At 38.6% G+C, this 16,436-nt stretch overlaps 2 protein-coding genes across 2 annotated transcripts; one reads left to right on the forward strand and one right to left on the reverse strand.

The window, feature by feature from the left end:
- On the forward strand, window positions 11,517-12,524 carry LOC109950308 (DNA repair protein XRCC3 homolog). The gene has a single exon (XM_020568858.1). It carries the CDS (start codon window positions 11,538-11,540, stop codon window positions 12,522-12,524), a length of 987 nt encoding a protein of 328 aa, XP_020424447.1. The 5' UTR covers window positions 11,517-11,537.
- LOC109950309 lies at window positions 12,929-14,590 on the reverse strand. Its single transcript, XM_020568859.1, has 2 exons — window positions 14,438-14,590; window positions 12,929-14,347 (listed from the first exon to the last, which is right to left on the reverse strand). The coding sequence occupies exons 1-2, from the start codon at window positions 14,588-14,590 to the stop codon at window positions 12,929-12,931; spliced, it is 1,572 nt and encodes a 523-aa protein (XP_020424448.1).

Raw genomic sequence — 16,436 nt, forward strand, 5'->3', positions numbered from 1 at the left:
GCTATAAGCTAACTCTTTAAGCTTTTGCTTTTCTTGTTTGTGTATGGACACTTAGAGAACTTTGTTTCTGATGAGAACTTATAATTTTGTAAATGTACATGTCTAACAAACATTTTATACAGTTTTGATGGTTTATTTATTAATTTATCGTTGATATCGATAAAGCAGAGAATACATACAAACCTCTTATTTTGTTAAGAAAAAACTGAAGGGATGGTGCCAATTTCATTCATTTTCTTACATTTGAAAGGAGGGCCATAGTGGAGTCATTATTGTGGTTGCCACTAATTCATAGGATGTTCCATTACATTATACCTTGAAGTCAATAAATTCTTTCCCGATGTCTTCTTGTTTTTTTAAAACTCTTTCTAGTCAGATAGATTTCTATCGTTAGTCTTGAATTGTTCTCAATTAGGCTTGTGCTACCGCACATTCCCATTCTAGTTAAAGCTGTGTCATGATTATCTGGTGTGTTGAGATGTGTCTTTAGATATTATATTATGCAAGAGTGGTAGAGTACTGGGTGTCTTGGGATGTGGCTTTGAGCTATTGAATTAGTACGTCAGTTGTAAATAGCTGGGGTTTTGTTTATGCCCTGTATTTTTTATTTTTTTTTCACTTAATATCCTATAATAGGCTATTCATAAGTGCTGATTGTTCAGTGCTTGTTATTGTCTAGATTGCAACGGACTGAATTTTTTTTTTATAATATTGGCATGCAGGGAAAGATGGTTGCTCAAATAAAGTTGATGATTGCAGAGGAAGAAAAGTTCCAAGGAAAAGCATTGTCCCTATCCCATACGAAGACTGCAATCAGCACGATAAAGGAGAAATTCAGTGAACAACAGCTACAAAGGTTTGAAGAGAGTTGTTTTGGGCATCTCCTACTGATTGAGGACCTCAAGTGGACTTCGCCAATTGTCCACGGCTTGCTGCTGAGGAAAGCTGATCCAAAGACAGTTTCCCAACTCAACGGGATCAAATTCATCGTTGGCAATAAGGTGATCCAATTCACGGCGCAGCAATTTTGCATCGTGACAGGCCTAAGGTTTGGTAACCTTCCCTTTATTCTGATTCCCACTAATGAGAACTGCTCATTGAAAAGGAAGTACTTTGGCAACGATAAAACTGTCAACCTTTTGGAATTAGAAAAGGCCTTCCTCGAATGCGCTGATGTGAACGATGTATTGAAGCTCGGATTTGTATACTTTGCTGTGTTTGTGCTGTTGGGCAGTGAAAAACATATCCAGATTGACATGCGATATTTGAAGTTGGCGGAAGACCTTGAAGAGTTTGGGAAGTATCCATGGGGTGCTGTGTATTATGCCAAGACAAATGCGTCACTTCTGAGGGCACTTTGTGCAGATTACCAGCGAGTGGAAGTGCCCAAAAAAGCTGCAAAAACAAAAAAATCTGAAAAGAAAGCAAAAACAACGGCAACTGGTAGACCAAGAGAGTACCACCTCAAAGGTTTTGCCTATGCAGTTCAGGTGAGCAAATTTCCATTCATGTTGAAGTTAAATTTCATTTGTTTACAGTGACTCACGTTTTATTCCTCAGACCAGATTTGGGCTTATGAGGTATTTCCAGCGTTGGCTGCACTACATTTGGTGGTGCACGAAGATAATGCCGACATCCCTCGTTTACTACATTGGAGGAGCAATAGTTCACCGCGTTTTTATGAGCTAATGAGCCAAGTATTCGAGAACCGTGAGGTTAGTTAAGTTTTTAATGATAATGTTAGGCATACGAAAATATAATATAATAAGTTTACTGATATGTATATTGTATGTGTAAATTGCAGGTTGATGTGCAACTTCTCTGGCCATCTGTAATCGACAAGCAGCAGCCGTATTGGACTTGGGGTGACAGTGTTGACGACACTGAAGAACTTGTTCAGTTGTTTAGCGATGACGCTGAACAAAAAACCAGCACTTCTGCCTCTGTAGAAGAAAAAGATAAGGACATTGACGAAACTGCTAGCCTTCCGTCGTCTTCTAAGGCAAGCATTAAATTTTTTTCCAAGATATACGTCATAATACAATAGGAAAATAACTGTTGTATTGTTGCAATATATTTTGAAAATATTGTAACACTTGCATTATAACTGAATGCAGGGTACAGTCGCATCTAGAGAGTTACGCACTTTGAAGCGTGACTTTCAAAGGACAAAGGATGAATTGGCCAAGGTTGCCATATCAAATCGAGCGCTTCGCAACAGAGTGCATCAGTTGGAAGACATAGTACGGAAGGAGTCATTGAAAGTTGAAAGAGAGTTCGAAAAAAATAAAAAGTGTGTGGAGTATTTCCACAACACCCTGGCTTCAATGGAGCATTATTTTAATGTGGAGATAGAGCAGCTGGAAAAATGAAATGGTGGGGTGAATGAAGGTGGGGAAGGACATGAGGACCTCAGTAGTCCTCATATGAATGAAGGAGGCGACAATCACTTGTCGCCATTACATGACCATGTTAGTCCGCCTACAGAACCGGCGGTAATGGAAACACAAGTCCCCGGTGATGGAGCCGAACCTTCCGCAGCCATGGTAGTCGAAGAGGCAGAAATGGCCGCTTCAGTTCCTCACTTACAAGTGCATGAAGCAGCTGAGCAGGCACAATCCGAGAAGCTGCCTACCCCGGAAGATGTGGCCGGGTGTGACGAAATCTGCCAAAGAGTGTTGTCTTTGTTAGAAGATTGGAAAGTGACTAAGAGTATGCCATCGGGAGGTCCGATGAATCCTCCAAGTCTACCCACAGTTAGTATGGCTGGTGATGAAGAAGGTAGTTCGAGTGTGGAAAAAAAAGAAGTGGAAGGTAAAGGGTGCAGACAGAAGCGCCTGGCGCAGACATTGTTGAGCCCATTTACTGATCCTTTGAGGAAGAAGAGGACGATGAGTGTGTCGGCTGTGACTGCAACCCCGCCATGTTTTGATCCATCAAAATCCGTGCCCATTAAAGATGTGAAGGCAGTAATAGAGTTTTGCACTGCCTGGAAAAACGATATCAGGTTAGGATTCTGTACCTTTGAAATCCAATCTTCATCCTATTCTAGTATGTAGTCATAGACTAATGAGAAAATATAGAGTTTGCTTTAATATACATGTGTATTTTTGTCATCAACAAATAAAGTCAGAATTATGAGATGACTACAAAAGTAACCGTTGCAAGTTTGCCTTTTGTAGTGCGGAGGTGCAGCTGGAATTATTTTCAGTGGGCGATGATTTTTTCTACAGACATATCGATGAAACGGAATGGATTAGCTCAAGGGTAAGAATACACAAAGCTCTACTTTATTGCGATAATTCAATTGTTTTCTCACCTTTTTTAAGTGTACAGTTGTATGAAATTGTGCTGATATTATATGTGTCAACTTTCAGCACTTGGACATGGCAACCTTTCTTATCCGGAAAAGGCAACTCTCTCATCCGTTGGTATTTGGAACTGACTGGACAACGGCAGATTGTTGTTTGCAGGTAAACATGTTACCATGTTACATTCACTGCTTCATTTGCTTTCGATTGTGATTTTATAATATGCCTTCATTTCAATTTATGCAGCAATTTCTAGAGCCGTTCAAACCGACTGCCAAGAAACGTGGATCGAAGAAGGCAGCTGCTTCAAACACCGTTGACCTTCCACCCAGCAAGCTGAAGAATATACATTACTTTGTGCGCGGTACGTGGCAACACGGGTATGGCCAACCTTGGACAAAAGTCCAGAAGGTCTATTTTCCATATAATCTTAAAGGGTCTCACTGGGTTGCAATCGAAATTGATTTCGTCAGACATACTGCAACTGTGTATGACTCCTATGTTGCTTTTACCAAATGTTCGAAGCTAGTTACACTTCTGCACCCTATTAGCGATACGCTGGCACGAGTGCTGTACGATATGCACTTTTATGAAGATTCTGAGGTTGAAGAGGTTAAGCAAAAGGGGCTGAAGATGTCGACGTTTACGCCATTCTCAGTTTGCAGTATTGCAGATGTGCCACAACAACGAGATGGGTAAGCTTTGTGAATTTAGTGCAGTTTATCCAAATTTTACATAACTGCAGTTCTAATTTCCCAACTTATTGGCCTCACAGTACGTCTTGCGGAATCATGACCGTCAAATTCATTGAGCATCTCAGTGCTGGGATTTCGGTAGATAAAGTTGACCATTTGAAGATCAAATATTACCGACTGAAGCTTGCAATTGAGGGTTTAAGGGGGGAGGCATATTTATGAGGTAAATGTCTTAATGTCTGTGAATTCACCTCACTCTGGACTTATGACTTGGGAATTCACTTTGCTCATTACTTATGTCAAGAACTCCTTGATATGAAGATGCAGACGTAGATGCTTTGCTGGGGGTACTTTATATGGTCATCCTGCCTTTTTGCTAGAGCTAGTTGGTTTAGTTATTATTGTGAGGTATAATATTGTACAGTTAGAAGCAGTGGCTAATTGCCTTACATGGCACACACACTGTTTCGATTTTGAAGGTTAACTATTTTGTACACCTCCATATATAAACATAGTTGCTCTTTATGGATGCTTTTGTAGCCATTGTTCACATTTTGTCTCTGTGGTTTTGGGAATCTGTTACTGGACTTACTGAAGCATACAACTTTGTTAACATTTCTCCATTTAGTTTTGACTTAGTTCGTTTTAAATAATTTCGGCAGCAATTCTACTTTTCTGCTTAGCATTATGTTGTTATTTGAATTTGGAACCTCATACTGTGTTTGCTAATCTTCGCTGGAGTAGGTACCAATCACTCCTCTTTCATCTTGCATACTGGATTAGTTTCCTTGTGTATTTAGCTGCATTCGATCTGAGTGATTGTTCCCTTTCTACAGGGTATACTAGCACCATCTTGCGTAAGAATGGTCAATTATCTGAATTGATCGGTGAACTTCAGGTACCATTTTCATGATTTGTACTCTGCTTTGCTAGTGGAACTCTCAGAACATTTGTATTTGGTGTTATTTTTGTATGAGTTTTTAATTTTGTAATGCATTAGGTAAACTAGGGTTTTGATCAGTTAGATAGTTTATTTATTTCGGAGCTTGTGTCTTGTTGCTCAAAAAATTGATGGATTTGTGTTTATTTCTGTTTTGTTTGCAGCCTTTGTTCAATGGAACCGGAGAACAATCAGAAGGTGACTTTTATACGATCGCATCATAGGTATTGGAAAAACTGCTATAAATTTAGTGTCGAAGGATGCTTTCTCGTGTTCAATTTTTGTTTTTTGTAATGGATATCAATTTTCCTGTGTTACTTTGTTTTAGGTGCGCCGACTGGCAACTGAGGTCTGGCAACAAGACTCGTCACTACAGAGAGCCATCCTGAAGGGGAATGACAGCCAAATTGCAAGGTAGCTTACTTTCTCTTCTGTGTTCAAATGAATTCTTAGCATGCTTTGTGCTTTTTCCTCCTGCTTATAACCACTCAATGAATGCATGCTCCTGCCCTGACTTTTTGGTTAAGTTGTAAAACGATTAATTCCTTACACGTATGTATTTCATAATGCAATACAAACATTTTATACTTGGTTATATTTTTTCTTTGATTTTTTTAATAGGTTTGACATCACTAATAATGCCAACAGCTACCTTGGGGGCATTGGGTTATGGTTACATGTGGTGGAAGGTATCCAGATGATATATTTATGTTCATATTATTTCATCCATTGGTTCTGTGAGTTGTTGTCTTCTTTAAGCAAAACTAATATTTGCTCTTCACAAATGGTTAGGGTCTAAAATTCTCAGATCTTCTGTATGTGACAAAGCGTAGTATGAATGCTGCTGTTTCAAAATTGCATAAACGTCTGGAGAGCATGACAGAGGCTATTGTTGTAAGTTTCTTTTCGGCTGTCTATGCCAAAAAAAATAAAAAAAATTCCTGTTTTGTTTGAGTTTCTGTTAATGGGACCATGTTTGTTCCCAACATCAAATAGATTTACAGCACTCATCAATATTACTTATAGAATTTGTATAAACAATTGAAATCACAGTATTAAATATTCTTATGCTGGACAAAACACAAAGATGCACGTGACACAGAGAGTCCAGAATTTGGACGATAAATTGCTAGAGCAGAAATATATCGAAAAGTCGATTGTGGATAATGTATGTCATTTTCTGCATATCATGAGCTTTTAGTTCTGAATTCATAATTCAAATTAAAAAACTTCTAGTTTGATGAGGCTTATCGATGAAACTTCTGACATTATCAATATGGACGTAATAGGATGAATGTCGCAGCTGCTTGGTTGATTATTATTATTGTTAGTCTGTGCGCTTGTGGAAAGTAATATGTGAACGTGAATTTGTAATTTCAAGCCATGCGGATGATGCATTTATATAAAATATATAACTTTTGCATCTAAAATATTGTATGAGTTTTGCTTTATATGATGGGATGGTTTGGAGCTTGTCTCACCACCATGTTTGAACAAAGAAAATAAGAATAAAAGGGTAAAACTAAATGTTACATATTGTGTGTGCAAAAACCAAATGTCTGTGTGCAAACACAACACACACATCATGCAATTGCATGTTATGTTTGCAAAAACCAAATGTCTGTGTGCAAACACAACATGCGATTACCAACATGACCTCTACTTAGTGAGATGTTACTCAATCTGCTTGTATGCATATCTGATGATTTCTGCTGAGGTTCCCATTTATGGCATGCCTCTTTTATCTTTTTTACTTTGCTTTTTTTTCTTTTGGCTTGTCATATCTGTGTGCCCGGTAGATGCATTTGGCACTATGAACTGATTCGGTGGCAGTTACAAATTAACATAGGTCTTAATTCTGGAACTGCTCTTCATAAATGGCTTCATCTGTACTTAACCCAGTTGTTTTTGCAGGTCGGTCTCAACCAAGTGTTGATTGCAATATTCTAAACAAGATGACCATACACTGTTATTTGATGTAGGTATACGTATGAGATGGCTTAACTTTAATTGGTTTGGTTGTTCCAAGTTTTATGTACACAATCTCACAGTAACTGCCGAGTTGTTTTTCATTTCACGTATTTCTCCGTGGTATTTTTTCCCCAATATTCTGATTATGGAGATGAAGTAAATATTACTGTGGAGCTTATAGCATGTTTAGTTTATTTTGTGGCCATGACTGCTGTTCTTGGTAACCCTTTTTCTTCAAACTCTCTAGTTTCTGTCATCTGAAGTCTTTCCAGTCATTCAACTCAAAAAGTCTCCAACCCACTTTGGAATGGCAGAACAAGTGTTAGAAGGCCATAAATAAATAGCCACAAGTTCTCATACATGTATATAAAAAGTGTGAAGTTGAAACCTACAGACGACAAGGGAAGAAGGAAGCTTTGTCCCATATAGGTGATCCGTGGAGTAAATATGTTTATGCCACCATTCCAAATTGACTGCCCCCTCGAATTGCACAATGGCAATATGCTCTCCTCCTGCGACTCTAAAGTAGGCAAAACACTGGTGTTGGAAGGACATGTAAAAGGGTTATTGTGCATTCTCTTGTACAAGCTTGAATGGATTTTCTTTTTTGTTGTATTTGGCCCTTCTCTTTTGAAGCATGCCAAAAATCATCCTGGTTTTGTAATATGTGGTTTGTGGCCAATTAATTTACCGTGGATGTTGCATTTTTGTACCCAAAATTTGATAGCTGCCTTCTTTTGAACGACAATTCATTGAGGGAGAGAATTACTTTCCTTTTGAATATGAATCCATGTGCAACTCCAACTATCATTTGAAAGGTCCAAATCAATTCATGGTAATATAAGGATGGATAACAATTGTCGTGTCCATCATATTTGAATTCAGGATTACTTTCAACGAAGTGGAGACTTATTAGAGCACATGCCATTGACATACGATATAAGAGCAATATTAGGTCAATATAGGTGCACTATAGAGGCAATATTAGAGCATTATAAGGGCAATACGATACCAATAGTTTTACAATATACATCCAATACGGTGGCAATATGCATACACTATCTATGCAATACAAAGGCAATATTAAGGCAATATACATACAATAGAACTACAATATTAAGTCAATCTACATACAATACATACACATTACAGACAACATTTTACACATGCAAAAGAAATCGCCACCGAACCTTAACAATACTAGCCCGCCAAGGGAAAATGAAGGCAACAAAAGATCCATGTACTCGGGTGAGCTGAACTGAAGCAGCACTCACCGTTACTACAGGTCCATCAAAAGATCCATGTCTTTGTCCTTTCTCCTTGCTGCATGCACGAGGCTATGATGAGCCATTCCCTCAGCACCCATATTCAGCACCTGCCAGACACCAGCTACATCAATTTCACTCTAATTGTAGTTTGGTGAGATGACCGAAGCATAATCTCGGAACATTTCGAAGTCGTTGTTGAAACATTCAACCATTTCATGGTTATATTCTTCAGATTGTGTGAATTTTTCGATGGAATTTTTCTTTCTCTCTTCCAATTTCAACTTCAAGGACTCTAACTCTTTGCTCCGACTTTTTACTTTTAGAGTTTGCTTCACCTCTCCAGCGTATGCTTTGTTCAACTTGTTGGCCAAGTTTCCCATAACTTGGCCATGAATATCGCACTTACTCTCCCACCAATCCGTTGCCTTTGACATATATTGGAGGTGGTGCTTGACGGCAGAGATTTTGTCAAGCGGATCATTGCTCTCAGCCTCACTTCCAGATGAAGTGGGATCATGATTGGGAGTCCGAGGTGAAGATGGGAATGGCACATGCCACGACTGGTCCCCCGAGTAACTGACATGCTCGTTTGGAGGGCGTACATCCGACATCTTTAAGTATTGCTGGGGACAATTCACAGCTGTTGCCTGCAACAAAACAAATAAAGGTAGATTCAGTCTCCAGTTGTAAATGACAATTGGTTAGCTGTAGTGGAGAATATTTGCGTTTTAGTAAGACTAATTACCTTTCCCGTTAAGCAGGTGCCTCTGTTGCAGTTCTATATAGGAAGGTTCAGTTATATGTATGAACTTATATGAAGTATATTGGGTATTTAGTTGGTGCATTCAATTGATGGGATTGCAAACTACACCATTAACTCATTGGCTGTAATTTACAACAGTACAACATTACATTAACAACAATAAAATTGGCTTCCAAACGACAAAAAAGCAAACCTTAATGGGAAATTGAAAATTGTGGATTTCAACCCAAAATAGGACTATGTAACTAAGCATTTATTGCGATTTCAGAACAGAAAATTGGAAAATAGCGAAATTGGAAAATTGGAAAATAGGAAAAGTGAAAACTTGGAGAATGGGAAATAAGGAAACTTGGAAAATTGGAAATAGAACAAAAGGAAAATTGGCAAATCGGCAATACGAAAAAATGGAAAGTTGGAAATTTGGGAAATTTGGAAAATTGAAAATTGGAAATAGGAAAAAAGGAAAAATTGGAAAGAGGAAACTAGGCAATAGGATTAAATGACACTTGGAAAATTGGAAAATTGGAAAAAGGAAAAAAGGACACTTGGAAAATAGGAAATTTGGGTAATTGGAAAATTGGAAAATTTGAAATTGGACAAAAGGAAACTTGGAAAATAGGAAAATAGGAAAGAAAAAAAAAAGGAAACTCTGAAAACATGAAAATTGGAAAATTCGAAATAGGAAATAGGAAAAAAGGACACTTGGAAAATAGGCAAATTCGCAAATTGAAAAATTGGAAATTTGGAATATTGGATAACTGGATAATTGAAAAATAGGAAATAAGGCAACTTGGAAAATAGCAAAATTGGAAATAGAACAAAAGGAAAGTTAGCAAATTGAAAATTTGGAAAATTGGAAATAGGAAAAAAAGGAAACTTAGAAAATAGTCCAATTGGAAAAAAGATAATTGGATAATTGGACAAAAACTTAAAATTTGAAAAATAGAAATAGGAAACAGGGACACATAGAAAATAAGAAAATTGGAAACGAATTGAAATTGTGGAAATGGGAAATAAAACAATTACCATATTGGACAATTTTAATTACTTTCTGAATTAGGCAAAGTAGGCAACTTTTTTTTAATTACATAATGGGAAAATGGGAACATTGAAAAATTGAAAAACTAGAAATACAACAAAAGGAAACTTGGGAAATTGCACAATAGGAAAATAGGGAATAGGAAAAAATAGGCAAAAGTAATGAAAAATTGGAAAATTGGAAAATTGGATGACACATGGAACATAGGAAAATATGAACAATGGAAAAATGGAAACGAATTGAGATTGCTGAAATGAGAAATAAGACAATAACCATATTGGTCAATTTGAATGAGTTGGTCAATTAGGCAAATAGGCAAATCCCTTATTTGAATTACATAATGGGAAAATTACCAAGTTCGGAACGTCCAACATACAAATATATTACAAAAAGGCATACAGTCAACTGGGTAATAACTCCCGCCCAATACTATCCCGCCAATCCCTCCCGCCAATTACTCCCCCTAATCCCTCCTGCCAATAACTCTCTGAGTTACTCCAGGTCATTAAAGCCTGCCTATATTAATCAACCTAGCTGTTTGAAATAAAAACTTCTATCACATTAACTCCTGCTTACAGCCATTACCTTCCCCACTGATTTCACTCCCATCGCATTTAGTCCCTTTTTTTTCCAATTAAGTTGTACACCAGGCTACAATAAATATCGAAGACCATGGACCATAACCTCACACCAAACCCAACGCTTTCAATTACTGAAGGAGAGAAGACTGAAACACAAGCCAAGTCACCCAATTCACTCCCTGCAGACTTGGTCCATGGCATGCAGCAATATCGAGGCAATACCATGTTTTGGAAAAATCTTCATGCAGACATAGTTTCAAAAATTGTGGAGGGCCAAGCTAGATGGGGTGTCATAAAAAACCGCACAATTCGCTCTCGTTATCATGCGCGCATGCATCTCCTACATATAAAGACAATGAAAGCAAAAATTGAAATTGCCCCTGCCACTGCAATTATGGTATTCAAGGAATCAGAAGCAATGGCCAAGTTGAAGCAAGAAGAAGTGGAAAGCGGATTCGAACTATTTCGTAAGTTTGCAAAAATAGTGGATCCGACAGGAAACTGGGCCAACATCACTGTGGCCGGGGTCATGAATTTCATGCGTCGCGGTCACCGCACTTGAAGAGTATGCAACTTCGAATTTGTCAACAGTAGGGAAATGGAACTATGAGGTGGCGTATTTTTGTATTATATAACGATGGCGTGGCCTGTTGTTGTATTATGTAAGTTTGGAAATAGGATTTTATGGAATGATGAAGCCTCTTTTTGTATTTGTGCGTATACAGTTTATCGGTGTCCAGTTCAGTGGCATATAGCAGCAATAACTATACAATAAACATGCGTATAATGGCAATATTATGTCAATAAGAGTACAATAGAGTGATGATAGAGTTACAATATGATCCTATTACAGTACGTACTGCATCATAATGTTTTTTAAATTATTTGGTCCAAAAAAATACTAATAAATAAACAAAAAATTAATTACAACCTAGAAAAAGGATGAATTATACATCCCTTAAAAGACATATGGCCTACAGTACAGACCTTCAAAATGAACTCTACATATATATATATAATGCATGCCTTGTAGCACCATCACATCCCCCCCTAAATTACACAAACATGACACCCCAAAACCTCATGCTCCTTCCTCTTTCAACCCTTAAATTATCTATTGGATGCCCAATACTAGATGACTGCTTGGGGGGTGGGATACCCTGCAACTCCATAACAGAATTGGTAGGGGAGAGTGGTTCTGGGAAGACGCAGCTTTGTCTCCAACTTACGGTACGAGCTCAGCTCCCACCCTCACATGGCGGACTAGGGGGCTCCTCCGTCTACATATTCACAGAATTCAGCTTCCCATTTCGTCGATTGCAACAACTAGGCAACCTTTATCATGCATCGTACCCCAACTTAATAAGGTTGGAGCCATTGGAAGACATATATGTTCATGGTGTTCATGGTGTTCATGATGCTCAACAACTCATCCATGTCCTTGGAGACATAGAAGCATTTATTGCCATTGATCACACCCGCCTACCTATGAAACTCATTGTCATTGATTCCATTGCTGCATTGTTCCGATCACAGTATCAGACAACACCAGCAGATTTGAAACGGCGGTCTGAAATGTTCTTCAACATATCTGGCACATTGAAGGGTTTAGCAAATAAGTTTGGGTTGGCGGTGGTTGTCACCAACCAAGTGGTGGATTTTATTGGGCCACATGATAAAGTGAATGGGGTGAGGTTGGGAAACTTGGAGTCCCTGGACACATCAGGCAGACGGGTGATTCCAGCTTTGGGACTGGCTTGGGCACATTGCATAAATTCAAGAGTGTTCTTGGAAAGACATGAGCAATCTATTGAGGTTAACATTCGTAATGCTCTTTCAACAAATATATGTAGTCAAACACATAGGACATTTCACCTTGTATTTGCCCCACATCTGGCCTATACATCGGCCGAATTTGTAATCATAAAAGAAGGTATAGTCGGAGTATCACAATAACTGTGTAATATAGGAATTCTAAGAACTTTAATGATTTGGATCCATTTGGAATTACATTCCAGTCCCTTTAATTTTGCACTCAAATTATAATAGCAATCTGGAAGCAATACCAATACAATAAAAGTCCAATATAATAGCAATCTGTCAGCAATACAGCATGCTGTAGCAATGCAACCCAAATTATGCAAATTTAAAAGAATTCCCATTCAACATAACACGAAACCCACCACAAATAAAAGTAGAGTTTACATGACCTACCAAAGCAACACAAATCATATTGTCTAAGATACATTGCGCAATGGAATATTGTTTTTATAGGTGCTTTTATTGTGGCCTGCAGAACCGCACCTTGAGCACTTTCTTCTAATGGTGCCCTCTCCTTGCGAGGGAATTCTTATCTTCTTTCATCTGCCTGGCATGACCCTTGCCATCGGAGGCAGCACAACTCGACTTCGAACATCTTCAGGAATATCCCACATTCCGTGAGGTTGTACCGGGTAGATGCTATCCGAATAAGCATCCATCCAGGTTTTCCGAGTGTAATACCGAGAAGCCTTTGCGTATACATTTACTTTCAAGAAGCGGCAAACTGCAACTACATGCTTGCAAGGTAGCTGCTCAAGCTGAAACTTTCTACAACTACAACTGTTGTTCGTCAAATTTACGAGGCCGTCCATATCACCGTCCAAAACATTAAACTGTGCATTATTTACTTTAACCACATTCATCCTTGCAGCATCCTCCAACCTGTTCCTCAACTTCTTCTCTCCAAACTTGGGGCACAATGTTGTTGTGCAATTCAAAGCCAACTCACGACGTTCGGTGAACCATTTCACAAGGAGATTAACAATTTCCCCTATCAAATGAACCACTGGCAGCATCCTTGCAAACCTAAGGACTGAGTTGATTGACTCCGCAATATTTGTTGTCATTACATTGTAGCGGCGTCCATCCATGTGAGCTCTAGACCACTTATGTAACCCTGCCTCTTCAAGATATTGAGCAACATGTTCCTTTCGCTTGATCTTGCGAAAATGACAATCAAATTCAACAATGGAATAAGATTTCACAGCCTGCTCAAAGTGCATAAGTATGTGATCACGCTTTTTCAACTTGCAAGTGCGTTTCATGTTCCCCTTCATATGATAAAAGCATATGCCATGTTGTGCAGTTGGAAAAATTTCGTTCCACACATTCTCTATGCTAACATTGCGATCAGAAATAATAACAAGATTGGGACATTCACCAAATCCATGCCATGATGCATCCGTCTCCAAATCCCCGATCCCAAAAGCAAGAGGATATATGTTTCGATTACCATCGACTGCATTTGCTACGAACATAACACCCTTGTACTTGGATTTTAAATGAGTGGCATCCACGGCTATCACTGGGCGCATGGAAGAACGGAACCCTCTAATACATGCGCCAACCGCCATAAATAAATACACAAAGTGATTGTTCTCATCAGTTTGGATGTGTGTTTTTGTGCCGGGATTCATACGCTCCAATTCATAGCAATAAGCTGGAAGGATATAATATGCCTCCTCCGCTGATCCTCTAATGGACAATAGAGCGAACTCCCTTGCTTTCCAAGCTTTCGAATAATGGATGGTGCAACCAAAGTTGTGTTTCACATCTCTCATAATGTCACTTGGTGTGTATATTGTCCGAGAATCCTTCAACTTCCTTTTAAGTGAAGTGGCTACAAGTGCTGCGGTTGCTTGACGATGCTTGTCACTTACGAACCTCAAATCACATTCATGGACAGTTGTACACCTCACAATCATGAAGCTGTATTCTCCAATTCTCGATGCTCGGACCTGCCATGGGCATGGACGTTGACAACAAACCACAAGCAACCTCTTAGTGCAAGAGAATTACACCTTAAATTCAAAGTGGCCTCTTAATGCCGTCAACCGTAACTCCGTCAACAATGCTTTCTTACTAGAAAAAATTTGCCCAACTGTAATTTTCGGATTCCAATCACTTCGTGAAAACCCGCTGTCCAAATATGCTTCTTCATCATTTACACTGGCTGCATTGTACCGATTTTGTTCACCCATTTGACTCCAATAATGTTGACGAGTGGGTTCAGATTCTCCTCCTAAACGCATTATTGGCAACTGGGCAGTTGTGTTGAAGCAGCCCAAATTAGGAGGGGCAGAGTACACTGACACTTCATTTCTTTCAGTACTATTATCACCACCATGCATCTCCTCCACCTCGCTAAAATCAATCATATCCACAAAATATGTCCCTACTTCACCTCCCACATCAGTGACATTTGTATTATTCCAAGTTACTTCATTGCTTTCAACAATGGCAACTGAAGAATGACCCATCCGACTACTATCTGTCGTGATATGCATACTATGAACTACATCATTTGTCAGTCATTTATCTTCTATACTCACGAGTAAGGGAGCTAGTTTTGAAGGTGTTACCTCGGAATTGTACTTCATAAAAAAATTGACATCATCATCGTCCTCAATCTTTATGTGCTTCCACTCATTCGAGGCCACCAAAACTGAGAATTTTAAGCAAACCTTGTCTTCCCTGCTGTTTGTATTACCAATCTGATGCACTTGGTCCAACAGTTCAGCAAATTTGATGGTCCGTGGAACTATTAAGCCTTTTGAGTCACCCCCTTCGTGTTTGCACATCTTCTTCGAGGTGACCCATTTTCCATTGTAGCACACGAGAATAACAATTGTCTCCATTTCTGACCATGACAAAACAACATTTCATTAACACAATATAACCACAATAACCATACAATACAATAGCAATATAAGCACAATATAACAGCAATATATAAGCAATATAATGGCAATATAACAGCAATACGACTGTAAAATAAGAGGAACACAACAGAATCACACTATACAGATCTACTACATCAAATAGAAAATCCCAAGTTTCAAAATTCACATATCCAGACCAATCTAAATGCAATTGGTACAAACCCAGATGAATGAGCATGAATATTCAACAAAACCTAACCCAAAGAAATTAAAGCCAAAACGAATTTAACACAAACCCAAACAATCAAACTATAACCCATTTCACATAATCCCACTGATATTAAGAAAATAACCATCAACACTACCTTTTCGAGGTCGTCAATCCACTAGAGCTTCAAGGTTGCAAGCAGCTATTCAGAAGACATAGCTAAAGGGAGGGGTTGGCGATTCCAAACAGAGAGCAAGAGATCGAATAGGGGAGAAAGAGACATAATGAAGCTAGAGAGAGAAATAGCTACGCTATGAGAAAGAGAGCAAAGAGAGAGACAGAGAGTTGTGCTAGAGAGAGAGAGAGCCAAGAGAGAGAGAGCCAAGATAGAGAGAGCCAAGAGAGACACAGAGAGTTGTGATAGACAGATACCAAAGAGAAAGAGAGCTGTGCCACAGAGAGAGAGAGAGAGAGAGAGAGAGAGAGAGCTGTGTGAGCTTCTTCTCTCTAAAATTTCTGAACTTGTGAAAAATCAGCAATAAGTGGACAATAATTTTATATTTATAGGTGATAATTGTACAAAAATTGGGAAAGGGTGGTATTTTTAATTAAAATTATGAAATGGGTGTCATTTTAAGCTATTTCCCTATAATTTATGGCCCATGGGCTACCAAAAAGTCAAGGTCAGCCCTGACTATTTGGATTGGATTGTCAGGATATGTGTTGGGTATAGTAGTAGCCACATTAACATTTAACGTCAGATCAAACGGTCAATCTAACGAGCGGTGTAAATTGGTCAAATTTTGAAATGTTTGGTATGAAATTGAAACCTTAGATCCCATTTCAATGTGGACCCTAAACCTTGACGGAGTGAAATGCCGTTAGTCCATAATTTTATCACGTGGGAATTGCAAATACCCCTGTTCATCAATTTTCCCTTTGATTTTTGTGATCCTT

Source organism: Prunus persica, chromosome G7, assembly GCF_000346465.2.
Source record: "Prunus persica cultivar Lovell chromosome G7, Prunus_persica_NCBIv2, whole genome shotgun sequence".
In the NCBI taxonomy this organism is placed as follows: Eukaryota; Viridiplantae; Streptophyta; class Magnoliopsida; order Rosales; family Rosaceae; genus Prunus; species Prunus persica.

Bases quoted from the DNA above. Each gene is read 5' to 3' on its own strand.
- LOC109950309 (XM_020568859.1), bottom strand. From the start codon at position 14,590: ATGGGTGAACAAAATCGGTACAATGCAGCCAGTGTAAATGATGAAGAA. The intron at 14,348-14,437 runs GCATTAAGAGGC...TGCCCATGGCAG, and splicing joins TGACGGAGTTACGGTTGACG to GTCCGAGCATCGAGAATTGG.
- LOC109950308 (XM_020568858.1), top strand. From the start codon at position 11,538: ATGGCCTACAGTACAGACCTTCAAAATGAACTCTACATATATATATAT.